General features: G+C 36.3%; 1 protein-coding gene across 1 annotated transcript in view; it reads right to left on the reverse strand.

Annotated features, from left to right (window-relative positions):
* Window positions 1-21,912, reverse strand: part of USH2A (usherin) — a gene marked incomplete at its 3' end in the record, with an annotated part of 396,540 nt that overhangs the window by 131,044 nt on the left and 243,584 nt on the right. Inside the window, exons 38-39 of the mRNA XM_081997162.1 lie at window positions 7,424-7,574; window positions 7,109-7,251 (exon numbers count right to left, since the gene is read on the reverse strand). Coding sequence (XP_081853288.1) covers window positions 7,109-7,251; window positions 7,424-7,574 — 294 coding nt within the window. The remainder of the gene's footprint in view (window positions 1-7,108; window positions 7,252-7,423; window positions 7,575-21,912) is intronic.

Genomic DNA, 21,912 nt, shown 5'->3' on the forward strand with positions numbered 1-21,912 from the left:
GCAAGAACATGGTGCAATAACACAAATCTGGCTCAATCACTGATCAGTAACAGCTGTAATTCCAGAACATTTAGCATTCTTATAAACCACGTCCTGAAATCTATAAATTGCTACAGCAGATCGAGAAAATACTATATTCCCCCTATTCTGCCCATAGCAATTTTGACATTTATGAGATTTTTCTGTGAACATTACATTTTATTGAAATCTTAAAAAAAAGATATACTTAGACTTAGTAATTGTTTAAAATAGCTTTAGGTTTGGGGATTTTAGAAGGGTACATTTCAGATGTTAAGGGTTGGAAATTTAAAATTCATTCGTGATTGTGAGTGTGCTAAGACTCCAGGACACACGACATAGCAATATGCTGAATTCCACAATAGTCAACACCACCATCATTTCAACTCCTAGTGAAGCAGTATGTTGCCAAAACCACAAGGAACAGTATCTCCATAGGAAGAATAATTTACTTCACCAGGAGTTAAATAATTCCTGATAATTTTTAAGTGAAAGAGAAAGAAAAAAAGGAACCCTGGAAAACAAATAAATCCATCACAATGAGTGGTACTTTTTTAGAATAACAGCTGAAGCCGTCAGAAGTCCCGATTCTCCTCTTACATTCAGAGAGAGGTAAATCAGGATTATTGCACTGATGTCTGTGGAAACAGTGATGTAAAACAGGGATAGCGAGCTTTTTCTTTTTTTTTTTTTTGTTTCTTTTAAATTTGAAAAACTAACAGTGTTTTTTCTTTCATTATATGATGCATCACAAAGCAACTCCATAAAAGTCATCCATATCACAAATCCTGTTCTACTCCCAGTGATAATAAGGATGGAGTTCTATATTTAATGCTTGCGCACTCTAGGATTAATTTAGATCTCTGAATTTACAAGTATAAAAGATGATCTGTTGTAAAGAGCAATCCAATTCTATTTGCATGTACTCTTGGGCAAAATCAATTAGGTCATATGCTGGAACAAAATTTAGTCCATTATTTAGACTTCACTGAAAGATGGAGAAGTGGGGCTGTAAACCCAAATTAGTTGTGTATTCCTTAAAGCAAAAATTTTGCTGGGGTGAAGGGGAAAGAGGAAAATTTGCTTTGGAATTGAAGACCTTGAAAATAAGTTGCTGCAAATTCTAGTTTAATGTGGGAGGAGGGTGAAAGATATAATATTTACCACTGAGCTACAAACCAGCTTTTTATCTAATTATAGCTCATAAATAAGCTATCAAACTGTGAGCTTCTGCAGGAGGAGGGAAAAAAAAAAACCCCAACCAAAAACCACAACAATCAAGCAGTTTGTTGTGAGGGAACGGATAAGCTTTTTTATTCCTGCTGAATAAGTTGCTGGCATTACAGGTGAAACATTCATGGTAATTAGTGGAAACTGTGCTTCAACTCCCCCAGAGTTTAGACGTATTCCTTAAGGACAATCTGTAATGTATGGGAGGACCTGTCAAACTTAAACTTTGGGTCCCCCTAGTCCCTCCCCCTCTGCTCAAAAAAGCATATTTTGGTAGCTAGCATGCCTACCCACTCATTCCCTACTGCCCTTTTAAAAGAGAGACTTTTAAGACTCTCTGAGTTCAAACAAGACATTTGAGAGATGTTTAATTGGCCCCACTGGATGGCAAAGCATTAAATCCTGGTCCCCAACACTCATGCGGTGTAGCTTCTTTTTAAATGGCAAGCAGAATCATCTAATTCTATATACAAATCAACTAGCACGATACTGCTTGGTTGAAAGGGTCACCACAATTATGTAAAACATGAGTATTAACTATAATTGGGATAGTTTGCTAATACAATAAAAAGCTCTGAACATGAGAAAAGTTATGCTCACAGCAGTAGCTATCACTTTCTAAAGTAAGAATTCATGGATGAAATGACATGAAAAAGATGGTTATAAAATTTTAATGGAATGATAAAAGGCAAAAGTCAGCCTCTCAGCTGAATTCTTAAAATCCCTATATATCACAATCAGCTCCTTAACTGTAAAATCAATGTGGAGTATAACATGTTGTCAATGTGGTTGTCACTGGAGGGAAGACTGCAAAGTGTGACAGCTACACAGCTCAGCCTGACAATGATGAAAATAAAATCATAAAGCTTTTTACATGGATGTAATTGTTTATAGAGGTAACTATTGAACATGGGAACAATAGGCATCTTTTTCCTTAAGATCCTTAGTTCATATTTCAAACCATTTCATTACAGTATTAACACTAGAAGGTAGTTTCATTTTGGCAAATGAAATTATCTTTTACGGCAGGCTATTTTACTCCTCTGCTTCAGAACTTCAGACTCAACTTAAAATGAAGGCACAAAATTGTCATTAATGTTTCTTAATTCCCTGACTAGAAGCACACATTTGTTTACTTATTGTACTGGGGGAGTGAGTAGCTAAAATCTCATGGATGTACTTTGGGAGAATCTATACTTTCATTAATGTACTGAGACATGTACCTGGACTACTGCCCTTTAAAGCTAATGAGAAATACCTGATTTGCTGGGAAAATCTCTCACTAAGCAGAATAGAAAACCTGCACCTTTTATTCTTGAATAATTTACTCTTTTCAGGAACATGGACAACGAAATTATACATATTAACAAAATGTGGTGTCTTTCATATACTACCAACTGTATCCCGCAGAAAATCCAAATTGTGGAGCTCTGGGCACAAGAAACCACAGGAATCTTTTATCACATTGGATCACAGGACTCAAAAGTCCTTAGGATGTTCATGCAATCCATATGCAGTCCATATGAACCATATACTAAAAGCAGTCTTCAAAGTATTCAGACTTTTTTCCCCACTACTACTTCAAATGCACATTGGTTCCAGAACCTCAGCCTAGTAGTTAAGAAACTTCTTCTAATTCCTGATTTATAGGCATGCACGGACAGTTTGTACTATTCATCATACGATCATCATATCGTACCTGCCACAATACTACTTCAGCCTTAATTTGTTCTTCTGTCCTTTTGCTATTCACTCTGCCATGTATTTCACCTGACTTTCTCCTCCCTTTATCACTTCACCAGTTTTTGTCTTCTCTGGCTTCAGTTTCCATTTAACTTTCTTGAGCACAGATGACCACATTCACATTAACTAACTATGGATTAATTTATATGCCTAAATTATATGGACCTAACTTACATAGCTACATATAACAAATATAATCAGCAGAGAAAGCAAGCGCTTCCAAAATCTAACTGCATCACCTACCCTCTTGTCCTGCATTGTCCTCTGGAGAAGCCTGCCTCTCTCTATTGTCTACATATGGAAGCTTAAGAGAATAGGCCTCCTCATCCTGGAACCAAAGCTTTGTGGTAAGCATGACAGAGGAGCACACCATAGCACTATATATGATAGGAATAATACTTCCCTATGTTGGACTGGCCTATAATTTTATACATAAAAGAGATGTACTTGCGATCACTTTACCCAAGACAAAAAAAAATGGGACTGTCTGATAGTCAACGCACAAAACCTTCTCTCTCAAGTGCCGCCAGGTACTTATAAAAGGGTTTCAGTAAGAACTCTCCATACTGGAATCACACACTGACCTGTGGGACTGAAATGCAGCCAATGTAGAGAACATATGCTGGTGACTGAGATGTCCTGCTGTATGCAGCTGACAGGACTGCAAATAGTTTCTGGGACATTCAAAAGAAAAGAAAGGAACAGGCAGCTTTTCTCTAAAGTAGCAATTTTCCTAGCTTAAAACTTGCCCAAATCATGATGGATTTTCTCAAGCACTAGAAAAAGCACCTTTCTCATTTGGGAACTATCCCTCTGATTAAACCGTGTGTGGATTGCTACCAGCCAATATAATTTTGCAAACCATAAAGCTACACCGTAAGAATGCGGCAGCTGCCATTGGGCCACCTTCAGATAACTATAACTGGCTCCTGAGCAGCTTCTGTCCCAGATAGTTCAAAGACTTGCCATAACAAAAGGGAAAACTTAATTGATATCTTCTTTTTATACCTAGAAAATTTCATTTTATTTTTCTGAATGCAATGCATGAAACGCTGCTCTCCACTCAATGGTACATACTGATCTCTCAATTTAGTGGTGACTACATTGATTGCAAGAGTTATCTTAAATTTATATTCAAGTTACTGAAAGCAAGATCTAATCTGGAAACTTCATCAACTGTTTATATTTGTCTGGCAGTAAATAATCTGATGCTATACTGACCAAGATCACTGGAACAAACATCTTTTATTAACACATGTTTAGCAGGTTTTCAAATATTCATAGGAATTGTACATTATTGTTATCTGGCACTGGCAGGTTAGACTTCAAAAAATGCATGGAATCAGTTACTAGTGCCACACTAATCTAAATAGAAATATTTGAAAATTATTTACGGCATTTTTTATCGCATTATAAAAATACCCCAAACCTACTAATCTGTATATTAATACGTTGTTTATCAGATACAACAGATTTTTATGGCAGCGTTTGCTATTTTTTCCTTAATCAATCCTAATATCCTCCTAGTTTACTATATATTTATCATAATAAAATATAATATGCAGATATATTGTGAAATCATCAGCTTGTATTAGTAGAACTCTATTGACTTTAAAAGTGGATGTGTTGATTTACATCTATTGCTATCGGGTGTATGTGCACATAAACACACACGCATACATTTTGTTCCTACACATATTTTATGCTTTGGTGAAACAAAAAAGACATATATACACTGTAGAAAATTCAATAAGAACATGCGTACACACGTATATTTCAACAGAGTAAGAAATATGGGACATTTCTACTGTCAAATTGTACTTTAAAAAGTCAAAGTCTATTGGTTAGCAGTGCCAGGAATTAAGTGTACTTCTGCAACAAGCTGTCAGTATAGGCAGTTTTATAAGAAACATATTGATGCCTTGACAGAAATACTGCTTACACCCAATGACAATCATTCAATCTTAAGCAACTGAGTTGAACATCCTTTCACAGATGGCAGCCCTCCACAATAACACCAAAACCAGAGTCCTTTGTCACCACTGAAAGTTGGGGGTTTTTTGTAAATTACAAGGGTTGTTGGATGATGGAGACACATCACCATGTATTCTTTAGCAGAACCAATGCAAATGGAAGAGGACACATTAAGGAAAATAATTTTTCCCTTGGAGATGTGGAGTTTATAACTGAACTAAAGAAGTTTGTTTTAAGCTAAGAAACAAAATGCAGTATCATAGCTGAAGAGGTGAGTTGTTTGTTAATCTCAAAATATTTTAATTGTGTAAACACTGACAGAGGCATTATATTTTTCCTTTCTTGTTCTTAAGTTTCCTTTGGCAACATCTACCTTCCATACTAATTTAAGGCATTTTTGCAGAGGGTAGTGTTTCATGATGGTGCACAAAGGCCATCCAAGTTCTATGCAGCAGGTAACTTCTACAGATATGTTCAAGACGACTATATAGAAATGCACATCCTGTGTAGGCCTTCTACCTTGTCCCTAACTCCCAAAAAGAGAATTTTAAAATTCTACACCTACTACTTTGCACAAAAAATAATTTTTACATATACTAACAAGTGATGCCTTTTAAATGCACTTCTGTGCTCCTTTTAGCTAAAAAGAAACAACACTGTATGAACTATCTGACGAGAGCTAAATAATCATTGCAATTTGAATGAAATAGTCATAGAAGATTGGTTGCATTTAGACCATGAACTCAGACAAGTTGAATAATATTGTATGCACTTTTGGTAACAAACAATTACAATAAAGGAATTGAATCTCAACAAAGATTTTCACAGGTAGATAACATATCTCTGGTATGTAAAGACCAAGTTCAGAACTTCCTTTTATTAGGTAATTACTTACAGCTAATGTGTTCATAGAAGCATTTATACCTTTAGACCTTAAATGGATTTATCAGTTAAATTTCTGCTGTGAATTATTTGCTCAGCTCCAAAGAAAAACATTTTACAATTGTGAGAACACGTGTTTTCTTCTGGGTGTCCTCTCAAGAGAGACAGCTATCCATTTAGGGTAGGTTAAATTTATGGTCTGAAATACAGATCTCATATCAGTGTAAAATAGAGTAAGACCACAAGGCACTTTGGTGTGAAGGCAGAGAAAGCAACATAGTAATGAAACCAGTAATGAAACACCCCCCCACACACACCTTTTCTGGCTCAGAATGACTTGCTTTCTTATTAAACAAGATATAACGGGGAAAATCTCTGTAGAAAATTCCTAATGTCTCTAAAATTTGATAGAATGGGATCATCCGTTACTGATGGAAAAAAAAAAGCAAATATATTTGAAAGCAACAGATTTTTCCCAAAAGAGTGCTATTAGATATCCTGCTACATTGTAAGAGAAATCTAATAGCTCAGTTTCTCAAAAAAGCTGGAAGTTCTGTATTTTGTATATGTTATTATATACAACAAGCCCAAGTTTTGTTACATGTTCTTGCTTACATACTGTATCGGGTGCAAAATCCTACCCTGCCAGCTAAATGGCTGTACCTACATCCAAATACCCGTTTGTTAAATCAAGGGACTGTTGAACAAATTACGTGGAGTAAGTCTGCAGAACGTAGAACTATTAATGAAGAAGGTGATGGGACTGGCAATGACAAACTCAATTTCAGACCACTAGATCACTACTTTGAATTAACAAAGATCACTGGGAATGAAAAGTTCTGTTCAGCTGTGGTACAGATTAGGTATTCTCAACACAGAGAGAAGACAACTGTCATATACTATTAACTTCAACTTATTTTCTCCGATATGATTGAAATCAGAATCAAGTCCTTGAATATAAAGCATGTACAAAGCTGTACTTACCAGTGTATCTTAAACTAGCCATAAATGAATACATATGCATGGAGGGATATTTTATAAAAAAAAAGATACTACTTCAAAAAACTTATATTTAGATATTCATGTTTTATGAAAATCTAAGACAACAGATATTTGATCCCTTAGGAGTTTTTATTGCGAGTTAGTATTATTGCTACTTAATTGAGAAAGCTAGATAACCAAAAGAAATTATGTGCAATGGCAGTTAAACTCTTACTTATATTTTCTGCTAAAGGGAGTTAAGTAAGATCACGCTGCTTACTGTCCTCTGCTGTAGTCATTGAAGTCCAGTTACTATAAGCATTGCCATAACCATTGGAGGCAACCACTCTCATCTCATACTCGGTGTATGGCTGAAGATCTCTGACCCTGTGTTGTAAGGAAGCAGTAGGGCTGGAAAACAAACTGCAAAGAAAAGCAGCATGAGTTACATTGTTAAACATCCCAGCACCTAAAGAAAAACTAAAGCATTACATGTCCTGTAACAAAACCAGCCACCCTAAAGGTGAGCCATATTCAAGATAATGGGACTTCTCTTGCTCAGCAGTTGATGGTGGCCTTGCTATGGTCTGCGTACTCTAAAATGTCACCAGCAGAATGCCTTCGCCGCATCTGGAGTCGGTAGCTGGGTGTGCCTGGGGCGTTGTTGCGAACTGGTGTAGACCAGACAACCTGAAGACTGGTCGGAGTGGCAGATGAAAGCCTTGGAGGCATCACACCATCTGGAGCTGTTGAAAAACATGGATGAATTAGAGCAGAGAAAAACATGGAGAACATATGCCGGGTGGAAACAAAATGCTCCATATACTGGAAAAACTGTTCGTCAGGATCAGCAGCAATGTTAACATGGTCCATTTAGTTTAACATTTTCACTACTGAACAATGCTATTTCTTTATTTTCTTCTTTTCAATACAGTTATGTGAGTATCATTTTGCTAAAGCAAACCTCCAAACACCAAAAGTAATTCAAAAGCAGCATATTCTCTACCACCTGTTCAAATATCATCTACTTCTCCTTGTGCCCAGGTCTGCCACCTCGAGAAGTTAAAGAAATGCTCACAGAAATGTTAGCCAGCAAGAGTAAAATTGATCAGACTTTTTATAATTCAGATACCTTCTCACCCTTATAAATTAATAATAATTTTAAAGGAAAACAGCAGAAATTTTAAGGGAAAAAAGGTCTTTAGGTAGAAATCAAAATAGATTCAGTGAAGTCTCAGTCTCTAGCCCACTGTTTTCTTAAGGAAATTAATTTTTATGAAGTCCAGGAACTGCAGATAAAAATCTGTCAGTAATGATACCACCAATGACCTTTAACTGCTGCAAATTTCACTGCATGCAGTAAAAAGAACTATGCCAATTTGCACCCATGAGTTTATGGCTTTGTTGTTTCTTTAAGAAGAAAACAATCTGTTGAAGAAACTTTCTGAATTTAAACATATCTGGACCTTTTATATATAATGCATGGCTGTAGCCATAACCACGTAGCTCTCTTCCAGAGAGTTAAAACACTGGAAAGTTACTACCTCTGTCATTTAAACTCTTGTACAATAATTTTGCTTTTTCATGGCCCAGTAATTACCATTTGCTTCTTTCTTCAGTCTTTCCAACAGAAGTTCTTTGTTTCTATTTTTTTTCCTTCTCTCTACTGGAAAAAACAGTCTCTCAGATCTGTAACTTTAAGGTGTAGTTGTAAGCCTCAAGGCATAAATTGTAAGATGAGCAAACAATATTTTATAGTAAATTTTCTGTTTACCACTTGTTTATGAGGTGGTTACTAAGAGGAAAGTAACAGAGTTTATGATACACTATCTGAATCATTCTCTCCCTGAAATGGATGAAAGGATGGCATTGGCTCCGAAAAAAAAGTCATCAGTCATATACAACAGTTTTTGTTTATACTGACATATACACACAGAGATATGTGAACTAGCAGCTGGCTAGTTTTACTCTGATTATACATACTTATGACTGGGGAACTTCAAAATTCTTCAGCTCCAGCTCCAGACTGTATTAGGTATAAAGGAACAAGACAGGTCTTGCTCCAATCAAGAGACTTGGTCCCTTTCCTTTAAGTTCAAGGTCTGCCAGTTTTCACGAGAAATTTTAACAAAAAGCTGGCTGCTGGGGTACCTGAGTTATTACCAGATATTTTACTTCTGAGAATTGGCCCCTAGCCCTGCAACCCTCCTGTTTTTTTCAGTGCAAGGTGGAGTGGAACAGGACCTCCAGCCTTCTTCACTCCCTTCTGCTTCTCTCTGTTACTGTGAAAAAGACATCATTAAACTTTTGGGCTTGAGCCAGCCTGGCCACCTTTGGATGCTCCCTCCTGCTGCTGTTATCTAGACCTAGGCAATAAGACTCCAGTAAATCCCAAGTAAACTTGAAATCTTCCTGTTTCCAAATCCAGGAGCTGTCTGAGACTAAGGTAAGTCATGGTCTGCAAACCCCTTGCCAACACCTTCAGGACCGATCAAGAGCTTGTGAGCACCTCAACTCAGAGGGAAGAAGATGGCTGATTTAACTTGAACAGCCCCCAACATCCCTCCAGCTGAGTGATCAAAACCAAACATCTGCACACCAAATGCCTCTGTGTATGAATTAAATTTCACTCTCAGAGTAAAATGAAGAACATATATTTACCTCACTTAACATTGTTCTCTTTAGCGGCAACATAACTAATGTTGGAGTGAACTTGCACAATAAGGGAGTTTTAAATGTTGTGGATGAAAAGTACAGTACTTGCAGATAATGATGAATTATTTTGGCATTCCTTTATAAAGCGATTCCTGAAGTTGTTAGCAGGTGAACTCAGCCAGCATGAGAAAGATGGCACAATTAATGTAAAAACTTTTATTAGAGGCTTTTAAAGTATTTTCACAAGCTGACACTAACAGAAAGACTCAATATCCCTTCAAAGCACGGTACTGCATCATTTAAAACTGAACCATCTGTAGCTTAAAATGTACCAGTTGTTTATGTGCACACAAAAATTCTACACAGCAAAAAAAGCTACATCTAAAAACGAATCTAATTAGCTGAGCTGTAATTTAGCCAGGAAGCCAAAGTTCACATTGTTATTGAGGAGACAGTGTGAGCAACTCACTGAGGAGGCAAAAGCGTTAAATTTATTTCCAGTTCTGTCAGGACACACCACTTCACCTTTGTCTTTCATTTCTCAATCTGTTATATGGAGATAATAATACTTATCCTTCTTTGTAAAGCTCTCCGAGATCTACAAAGTAAAAGCTCTGATTAAGCTTTATGTATGTATAGTGGTGGTTATTATAGCGATACAGGAATGTTCTTAGGCTTTGAGTGGGTGGAAAACAACATGCTTGAACATACATATTAAATGAAAAATCAAGAACAACTGTGTGTATTCACTATACACTGAGTAGGAAAGATACCTGGGAAAAGAGGGTTAAAAACCAAACTGGAGTAAACTTCAATGAACCTGTGAAGATAAGAAACAAAAAAAGCAATCTTCTGCTTTGCCAATAGATAAAGGTTTATAACTAGCATGCCCTTCCAGTGATGACTACTAAAAACAAAGATGTAGCTGTCTAAATGTCAATAACAATTCAGTGTGGATGTTATTTTAATGGCGTAGGTAATCTCAGCTAAATGTTCAAATCTCTTCTACCAACAAAAGCACAGCATAGGAAAGAGTAGAAAATTTGGACAAATCTCTTCTGTGAAAGTCAACTGATCTGTAGAACAAGCCTAGCTTACTACTTTCAAAGCAACATGTTAGAATATACAGCAAATTTAACTTATCTGAAAGACTTCCTATAGCTCACAGAGAACAGCCTCAGCTACGCACTAAGTGAGTGTCCTCAGCACTGCACTTCCAAAGGAATGGGGCAGGGTGGCAGGAGGGTACAACAAAGAAATTGTCAAGTCTCTGCTGAGTCGTAATGAGAAAGGTGCTCTGTTAAACTAATCACACTCTGATCATTAAAAGTACAGAGCACTTCCTCTCAAAAATGGTAATTCTAAATTGCACACAAAACATCATTTGACTATTTCAAACACTCCTCATCACCAAGGTCTTCAGTGTAACATTTCCCTCAGCTTAACCCTTTTTATCCGATCCATATTCCTGAGAGACTCCTTACTACCCAAGTAATAACTGGCAACCAGCAATAATTCTACTGCGAATTTCTCAACAGAAGAGCCATGTATCTATCAGCTTGATATATCGTCTTTAAGATGCAATGTTGCTCAAAAAGCTCCCCTCAAGCTTTAATATGACCCTCAGGGGGCAACCACTCCACTTGCAACCTACTGAATCAACATCTAGACCAGTAAATCCTCACTTAGCAGGGCAGAAAGTCACACTTTGTATATGAAGAGACTACAAAGGCAGAATAAAATATTTAATCAGATGTCAATTTTAATCAAAGCATTAATAAACAGCCCTGCAAAATAATAAAAACTGCAGACTGTTTCAAGCTGACAATGATATATTGTATTCCAGATATTCAGGTACACGCAGATGAGTCAAGAAAGATCGGATCGCTGCTCAGCCACTAATGTGCTAAGCAATCTTTGAAAAGTGTTTCAACTTCTTTCCTCAACTTCCTCATCTTAAACAACATATGCAGTAGTTGTCAGCTTTGTAAGTATTTGTTTATCTTAGGACAGCAAGCATTGTGTTAAATGATTGTGCTTAAATGTTTACTCCATGTTGAAAGCCTCTTTTTCTAAGAAGTATTAATTATATTTATCATAAGGATATATCTGAAATTTAATTTTTCTGAAAGTAGAAGACTAAGTAGGATTATTAAAAGTGAACTATCATTACAACAATAAATTATTATTTTGTTATAATAATGTCTTCACTATTAATCTTTAATAAGAGGAAGAAAAGCCAATAGAGCTCGATTTGATATCTATCAAATTGGTGTAAACTCACACCGACTTTGAAGTGAAGTGACACCACTTTTAACAGTAATCAGATATATTTGCTCTGCTGTATCCATAATATCTGCAGATAAGCAGCTAGAAGAGTTTGGAGCTATGTAACTATAACTCTACAATTTGCCACATCTGTACACGTAAAATATTTAGCACAGATGATGCATTTGCATCTTATGGAATTATTTTTCATATACATGTATGCAAACAATAACTGCAGGTATTTAACTACAGAGAAGGCAAATAGGCTTTCCACAGTTTGTGCCATAACAGCACGGAAAAGTTTCAGTCAGACTGCATTTAGATGAATCACAGAATGCCTCGCTCAGTCATGCCTACTCTCACTCTTTTCCAGGTTCAATTCACAAACCCCATTTCTTTATCTCATTGCAGTGGTTGTTTCGATACTCCCGATTCATTTTCTGGTTTAGGTGCCCATACTGAGATCATCTCATTACAGCACTTTTTATGGCAATAAGTTCTGCACATTGACATTTGTTTCTTCTGATTTTCCCAGGTATGCCTGTTATCTAGTTGTTTGTGGAGTCCAAATAACTCCAGTCATTGCACTCTCCATAATTTTCAACATGGGCATGTGTTTTTGTTTCACTTAACCGAAAGACAGGCCATGATGCTGGGCCATATGTCATCACTGGAAGGGCATGCTAGTTATAAACCTTTATCTATTGGCAAAGCAGAAGATTGCTTTTTTTGTTTCTTATCTTCACAGGTTCATTGAAGTTTACTCCAGTTTGGTTTTTAACCCTCTTTTCCCAGGTATCTTTCCTACTCAGTGTATAGTGAATACACACAGTTGTTCTTGATTTTTCATTTAATATGTATGTTCAAGCATGTTGTTTTCCACCCACTCAAAGCCTAAAGAATGCAAAGAAAATCCAAGAGGATTTTCTTTCTACTTTTATAATTTTACTGATATATGTTTTCAGTTACAGATGTATCTCCATCTAATAATACATATACCAGGGAAAACGCACCACTTATCGAACACACACCCATGCATCCGGAACATACAACGTGAAAGGTCCATGGCGACATTCTTGCTCGCCCCCCTCTGGCACATGGGGCTTGGGAGAAAGCCAGTAAAGAGACCTAAGGGAGTAGATTAAACCCCCCTTTAACTTCCCAGTTAACTACCTCACGTTTGTGAAATTTTCTTTTCAGAAGTATAACATAAACAGGATACAGAAATATCTTGTTCTCTCTTCATGATCTATCCTGTTTTATACACCTGATCTCTGCTATAATAGTAATTTAATTGAAAATGAATGGCTTTGTAAATCTTTTCATTTTTAGCTTTAGCATTAATCTTTAATGTTACCTGTACTTGTAAGGCACAATATCACTCAGAAAAATGAAAATATGAATTTTGAAAAATCTAAAATTTGTTTTTATCTGGATTGAGTGTGTAAGCTCTAACTGCAAACTTTACTCCACTTGCACTGTTTGGTATTCCAAGGTGCAGAGTACAATTTTAGTAGGGCCCTGAAAATCAACTCAGGTTTTACTCCATGACCCCACAGACCTGAAGTTTAAGACAATTGCTTTTTGAAACCCCAGAGCAGGTTTACTTATTCCTCATTAATACTGCTCTAGTGAAAAACAAAATCAGACCTCCCCCTCCTCATATTGAACTTTTCTTCATGTACAACTTCAACATCTGCAATCCAAATATGGGTCTCAAGTAAAAATAATGTGTAAGAGATGCCCCTTTCCTAAGTGTTATATTTTACGGAGGTCAACACTATAAAAATGTCTTATAGATTTGTCACTTTTACCTTTATATAAGAAGTTACCTGCCTGCCTTCCTCAAGCTAGACAGAAGTTTACCCATGTTGCTCAGCAAGAACTTTGCTAAACTGTAAAAGCTACAAAAGAATGCCAATAAGCAATTAGCTCAATGATTAATGATTTTAATACCTGTAATAAAGACATTGGATGGAATTTATAACTGCCCAGTAAAACTAATTATTCATCAGACTGTTTAAAAGGATGCCTAGCCAATAACTGTCACATCACAAAATTAATTTAAAACAAAATACTATGAGGAAAAAACAGAAGGAACGGTATTATGAAATCAGGCAGAAACCATGATTAAACAGCTTCTGTGGGTTAATTGTGACTCTGGTTACTGGAAAATGAAGTATCTCTGTGAAGTAGCTTTGAAAAACTATCAGATCTGCCCCTTTTTACTTAGGGGAACAGATGTGGCAAGAGCAGAGGGAACAAGATCCTGTCTATCTTCACACAATAGCTTCAGTTTACCGCATGAAGCAGCTTTAGAGATTAATTTCAGGACTTTTTTTTTTTTCTTGCTTCTAGAAAGAAAGAAGTTGGTATAATTTGACATGAACCTTCAAAATCTTGCAACTTCCCTTACAACTGATATCTGCAGGCAGGGAGCTATGACCAGAGATAGGTATGCTAGCTTCCACATTGATGGAAACATCTCTGGTGGGCGTTTTGTAGACTGCTGGTGAGGAGACAATTTGCTAAATTGAAGTTTCTTTCTTAATCTTGATGGTACAATTTCAAGGAATGGCAGGCTGGCTTTTAACCTTTTTACTTCATATTTGAAACTAAACAGTTGTTAGATAGCTCTGGGATTCCCAAAAGCAACAAAAAAAGCAAATTATATCACTGATGGTTGGGAAAAGACCAGGGAAGAAAGTTTAAACCTATGTATCTTAATAATAGAAGAGCAAAGGGTTAGACATATAGGCATCTTCAAGTTCACAGAAGTTTTGCAAAGACAAAGAGAATCTCTGTGTCCTGGGAAACAGGACATACAGTAATGCGATTAGGACATACAGTAATGGGATTAAACCACTGCAAGAAAGATTTCAAAACTCCATCAGACTAAACAAATGCTTATGGTTTTGAGGAAAGAAGATGCACGAGATGGAACTCTTTTTCAGCCTAATAATTCAATGAAGGGAACTCTAACATCATAGAAGATGAAGAAGCAACAAAGGAAAAGCAAAAGGCACAGAGGTGGTGATGTTACAAGTAGCATATGCCTCAGTCTGAAGCATAAGTCGTTGAAAATTAATTTTTAATATAGTTTTATTCTATGACTGAAAGCAAAAGGATAACATAGGATATTCAAAACCAGAAAGCAGAATTCTACTTGAACAAGTAGACGTGTTTTCTGCAAATGATTGTTGCTATATCTCCAGTGTGGCAAAAGAAACTAAAAAATATAGCAACCTAACTGAATGCCAAAGAAAGTGAGATATTAGAAAACTCGTGAATGTTCTCGTTAAGTAAGAAGTATCCTGGTTCAAATGCCAGCATTATGTGCATTCCTGCAGTATGAATGTGCCGGTGGATTGTTACTCATGGAACAGTCTACCCTGCTAGCAGAAAACTGAAGTGTTACCAGTTGACGTGCATTTTGACAGAAGCATCAGTTTATACATGCCTAAATGTACACACTGAAGAACAATGCAAATAAATTAGATCTACAATAAGATTACCTGTAGTTATTTTTAATCCATAAATTTCTCTGCAGTATGTAGAGGACGATGTGAAGTACTACCATTTCTGATGGAATCCAAGCTTGAGAGTGTCCGTAAATAGAAAATGGATGAAGATTAACTGGTGTTAGGGAGTCTCTATGCACAGTGGGTGGTGCAGTCTTATTATATCTTGAATGTCCTATGAGTATCTGGGAGATCCAGATCACTGGACTACCTTTTGGCCACGAAACAACTGCAGCCATAACAGACATTTTCCCCCTCAATTCTTTCCTTATTTGCAGAAAGAAGAGGAAAAGAGGTTTCCTCAAAGTTTCTGCTCCCAGTAATCCAGGCAACACAGAGCTGGATTTAGTTTGCAGCTGTTAGTTAACTTCTTTATGCCATATGTGGTAATCACAAAAACCCCTTGTCTCATTGTCAATGTCTTTCTATAGGGAAAATGGGAGGCAGCTGTTGAGAAAGAAGGAAGTGACTCTTCCCACCTACAGTTGTTGTCTCCACCGCTCCTCCACAGACAGCACAAGCAGAAGGTCTGACTCTGGCATGCTTCGAGGGGACCAGCTCTCTGTTGTGGCGCTCTCAAACCACTGCATCCCCTCAAGCTGCCACCTCTTCTCCTTCCCTTTCTGTACTAGAAAAATGTGCATTTACACTGCCACATTTCCAGTGGCATTTACATGTTTATTTGAATGTTGTTTTGAAATGAATAGTATATGGTACTATGATCTATAAATAGAGAGAACATTTAGAAAAACAAAATCAGCATTGTTGAATAATGAAAGTAAAACCTTAGTAATAAATAAGGAAAAACAATAATCTTACTTTGAACTAAAAATACCCACCATTTATACCAATAAATAAATGGTTCTTCACAGCAGACTCACATATTAAAGGATCAGATGACTCCCAGATCATTACTGGGAGTTGCAAGGTTGCAAAGACCAAGGCACTGCCTCCTTGGGTGTAAGTACATTTGGATATCTCAGCTGAGGATCTGCCATCATTAATACATCTCATTACAGCTTTGGGTTTGGTTCTAGCCTCCTGATGGTACTGATATAAAACAATACTAAAGCTACAAACATGGTTGGTCTCATTGTGTTTCAGATTTTGTGAAGTGTTCATGGTATGATATTCCCACAATCGCTGTTCATGCACCATTGTTTTCTGCAAGGAGCTTGCAGAGTTTCTGAAAGCTTTTGTATATTCTAACTTAGTTAATCTTCTGAAATATATCTTTATGAAATATATGTATATGATATATGAGAAAAGCAACTAGTTCTTGGATATTTTGTTCATATATCAAAAATTGCCACAGGAGTGCACTAGGGAATATGTTGTCAAAGAAACCATGGAATTTTACCTTCTCATTTCCCATTTTCTCTAAGGTGTAGGTGCTTATCACACAATATCAAAACGTCTTCTATGTCAAGGCACTGAAATAAATACAGTCCCATTGAAAGTCATGAAGGAAATGCAGAAATTGAGAATGTACAAAATCTCATAAACGTTACCAACTGTAAGCTTACAGAATGCGACTCCTTTTTGCTTGCAGGAAGTGTTGTTCACATAAAGACAGTAGAAGTCATGCCCTTAAAATACTGAAGACATAATTCTTTGAAAGTTTACCTCTTACAGTTCAATCAAGCATTGTCTAAAATTTTGCTCCCTGGAAGTCTTTTTCATTAGTAACCATAATCTCACAAATTTAATTTAAAAAAATAAAAATAATTTACTACTTTGCTCCAATCTTCAAGCTATTAAAAAGTATATTATCTTTTCCTGTTACCTTGAGTTGGGCAAGGCTGAAAACAAACATATCAAAGCAACAATACCTAAGTAGAAACTCTGGTTTGTGTATTATCTTAACCTACTTCTCAATTCACTCTAAGGCATTCAAAGCATATATCCTTTGAAGTAGCCTATACTCTCTAGTTTGCTTCTGCAAAGCATAGCACATGTCAGGTTCAGACAAAACACCAAAAATGACTGTATATTTTATTAAAAGCCTATTTTTTTCTCTCTCTCTTTTTAACAAAAGTCTAATTTAGTTGTTGTTCCCTTAGGTACAAAGTACACAGTTCATAATTCATTTGATATAAAACGTCAGTTTAGATTTTTGCACTTCTTTGATAAATGAGAAAAAACATGTACGTTTCAATTTCCTTCTACGAGGTTTTACTAGCAGAAGCCCCCCTCCCATTGTGCTGCTCAAAGACCTTTGTGTTAAATTAAACATCAAGATTCAGAAACTGTAGGGAATGGTATTTCCAAGACATACAGTACAAATATATGAGACTGGGAAAAGAGGTAATGATTTTTCTACCAGTAAAGTGATCTCTCCCAAAGAGCATCTTTGATCCTTGAATTAGTTCTCAGTTATAATTTAATATATCAAAACTGTCAGCAGCTTTCCTTACATTTATACATAAAGTGATATAGTCAGCTCCACAAAGAGCAAAATACAACATTCAGGGGCTTGCTCCCCTCCCAACATATGCTTGTGACTCTGAAGTCCATCAATATTAATGGGGAAAATCTGTGTACATCAAAGGAGATGGCAGAGAATTAATTTAATTGTATCTGTCATCATTAACAGTATGGAGTGGTTTTTCCTATATAACCAAATCCTGCCATTCATCAACATGCAAAACTCTCAGGGGGGTAATCTGCACAATGACAAAGAGCAGAATCAAAAATTCAGTTCTGGAAATAAAACTGCTATAATTAGGAAAGTAACAACAAAACACTGTAGATTATTCTCCTGTGTAACACATGAGGCCAAGGCCAACAAATTTGAACTATCACATTTACAGAGAAAACAAGAATTCTTGTCACTTCTCAAAATTGCCGACTGCAATGCTATGGCTGTCACTTCACGTTACAGTCTAGTTCAACAGCTGCAGTATCAATAAATTAAGCTGTATTAGAAAACAGCAATAGGATCACATTCTGATGCTCAGGCCGAGCATCAGCACCGATGAACAACATACGTCCAGATCCACGAATGCCCAGGGCTCAGGGCCTGCTCTCCTTGCTGCTGACATGTACACTGCCTCCCCCCAACCTGAGAAGTGTCTTTAGCCCGGGGTTACAATAGTTCCTGCTCTGTCTTCTCCCCCAGTAAATAAGACTTTTCTTCTACCCACCCTCAGTAGCAGAGTTTCAACAGGATAGACGGGCAATATTCTGCCTTCCTTGCTTATGAACTCGGAGATTGGTACGCTGCCTGGCAAGTGTGAGATGGGAATGGTAGTCACTTTAGGATGAATAATCCAGATCTCCTTTTTTTGGCCAGTGCTCTGACAGAGATAAGCTGTGGCAGAATATGAAAGGTGACACCTATGTTCCACCTAACTGTGGCAAAAATCCCTAACTGTTTTTATAGATTGGTCCCCCACTAAAAATAGCATTTAAATTGACAGAAATATGATCCAGGTGCTACCCGCTGAAGCAAAATATTTAATATTTAAGGTGAATAAAAAGCAATTCAGACAAGCCTATTCACACATGGAAATAATCCATGCAAAATATACAGTTGACTTGTCTGATGAATAGGGTAAAAGGATTGCAACCTTTTATACCCGACCCACCCACATAAGAACGTTCTGACGGCATTATTAAGAAGCTACTCATCAGTTAATGTCCTGTTCTAGATACTTTTAACAAATAAACCATTTATATGAATTAACTCTTGGCTTCGGTACTTCAGATAATGCTGAATAACACATAAATCCACTAGAATTGGTGGAAGTGTGTCAATACACAACAATGAATGATTTGTTCCCAAGTATTTTTACTGAAAAGACCTTGGCTACTGTCTCCTCATTCAAAACCGAGTAGCTTAATTGATTAAAAGTCTTAGTAACACCATCACGTTTTATTCTAATCCAAGCCAAGCTGACTGTGTTTTGCCTTACATGCCACAAGACATGTTACAGCATTTACTCCAGTCTGCACATACAATGCACCATTTGTTGATGTAAAGGAAATACCTTGGCAATACTTATTCTCTAGAGATTTTCTTCAATCTTTTGACAAAAAGTAAAGAGGCAGGGAATACTTCCTCTCCTTTACTCATTTTTAAAACTTAGACTGAAAAAGCTAAATCTTCATCACAGAAAATTTAGAGCTGCTTAATTCAGATTACAACCATGAGGAAGATCCTGTTGAATATTTTGGACAGCACTCTCAATTTCTTACAAATAACCCTCTCAAACAGGCTTCTTAGTATGTAAGAACACTCAAAACCGGTGGAAGGAAAAATAGAGAAAAGAGAGGTATTCTTTCTTTGTATAATGCCATCTCTTCACTTATTCAACTTTCTTTCTATGTGTTGTACTCGAACTGTTTAGATAGTCTAAAATCTATAATCAGTCAATCTGAATTCACGTATTTTCTACATACACAGGGGACACATTCAACTATGGTGACACTTGTTACGGAGAGGCAATCCCCCAGTCTAAGCTGAGGGACGTAAGAGAGGCTGACAAACTTTCTGACGTGGACGTTACACTTTTCAGCACAAGGATGAATGTAAAAATGTCTTTTACCTTCCTTTGCTAACACATGCCTCTCTATCTATCTGTAAAATGGGAATAACAACCTTCATTCACTTCAGAAGCCTACTGGAAAGCTGAATTAGCAAATATTTGTAAAAATCCTAAAAGTAAAAATATATCGGTATATAAATAGTAAGAATTAATATAATTCAATACTGGACATATCCCACCCTAACATGAAATACATGAATTCCCTTTCTCTCTTATTTTACTAATCTGTAATTAATCTAAGAACATAGTATTTCATAGTATTGCTTTGTCAGAAGAATAAATAAGACCTGCATACAGATTCAAAGAAAAAAAGAAAAAAATACAGCATGTATGTGTGAATATGCATATTCTAATATATCATATACATATTTGTGTATGTGCATCTGCATGTGTGTGCAAGCACAAAAATAAATGTTCAGAAAGAAAAGCACACTGACGAAAAACTGCCAAAAATCACTAAGGGCTATAGACTCTTATAGTCGCCTTTGCTGTAAGACAGAGGGTAGCGTACAACACTGTATTATAGGGACACCAGAGGAGAAATGGTGACTCTAATGACCATTTCTCACTCAGCTTCCCTTTTCTCCCCCTTTCTGTTTTTATAGAGAACCTTATTTCTCCTTAGGTACTCAGTCAACTAGCCCAAAGATAACTGCATAGATGTTACCTAATGAGGAGCACTGTAACAAAGAAAGTAGGGAAAAGTCAAACTTAAAACACACCAGAACAAATAATTAACAATCTGGAAGAAAAATATTTTAATTCTAAATTAAATTCTAAATGATAAATAATTAAAATTCAAAATTTTAATATTTTTAAGTGTTTTAATAATTCAGATACAAAGTTTAAGATTTTTTAAATTCAATTTCAGTACTATTTCCAAACTACACAGAAAACTCCCAAATAGGAGTTAATAGGAGCTATTTTTGACCATAAAGGAAAAGCAGTAAAAAAAAGCAAAAGCACTTTTATGGCCATGATGTTTAAAAGAGATCATCTCTGGTTTTGTCCCCAGCTAAAGAGAGGAAAAGAACAATGATTTGATTCCCTCTATATTTCACCCTCAGCAACATCTTAAGACACCCTTAAGTTTTCCCCCCTTAATCTTAGTCTTTATTTAATATGGAAACGTGACAAATATGTAACAGGGTGACAGAACTTTGCTGGCTGCTTACAGAGTTCTTTGCGAACAGAGGAACTCCAAAGTTTCTTCAACTGTGCAAAGTAGCTCAAAAAAACCCCCTTGCCACTTTCCTCAGGTGTTTTATGATCAGCAGGCTTACTTCTGTAATCTAGATGCATCAAGTGCAGAAAATACACAATGAAATTATAAAAAAAAAAATAAAATCAGACACTTGCCTTTGCTGACAATTAATGAAAATGCCATTTTATTCTGGAAACTATAGGCGTAGGAGTTGTCAAAAATAAATATAATAAAGTGAGATTTTTAGTAAAGCAGTGCAAATCATAGTAGCAAAGTAACATAAAAATTGATCCAATTCCTAATACTTGCATATATCTGGAAAAAAGGTCCAAAAGACAAAATTCATATTGTGATTTTTCAAATATCTTCTGTATGTTTTCACTAGGAATTTCAATATCATTTTATTGTAGAATTCCTTCAACAGAAAAACCTAGTTTATCACATAATGTTGACTTTAATTAGAGTACTGAACAGTCTAGTTCTGATTTATAGAGTGAAAAAAAACCAAACCACTCTAACATGAATAGGCTTAAGTTTATACAAAAATTGCCTACTTCATCTAATTTCTTTCCTTTTTTATGTACAATTCAAATTGGTCTGAAATAGGTTTATATGAAGGTAGGTAATAATCTTAAACAATGATCTGCTGCTAAATTCCACAACAGCCCGTTTTCCCCACTTTATATGTTCTTCTGTTTTTCGGAACTACAATCAAGCTGTAGTTTTCCAGCATGAAATCTGCTCTGCTGCAGATTTCTTCCAAGAAGTCTTAAGTATGCCCTGGACCTCATGCTAAAGCTAAGATTTTGGAAAGACCTGATGTGAGACCTCTACAGTCAGGTTAACTGCCTGCTTATAGATGATCAATTGGCTACACCAAGCTGTT

Source organism: Phaethon aethereus (genome assembly GCF_964289735.1).
Source record: "Phaethon aethereus genome assembly, chromosome: 3".
Taxonomy (NCBI): Eukaryota; Metazoa; Chordata; class Aves; order Phaethontiformes; family Phaethontidae; genus Phaethon; species Phaethon aethereus.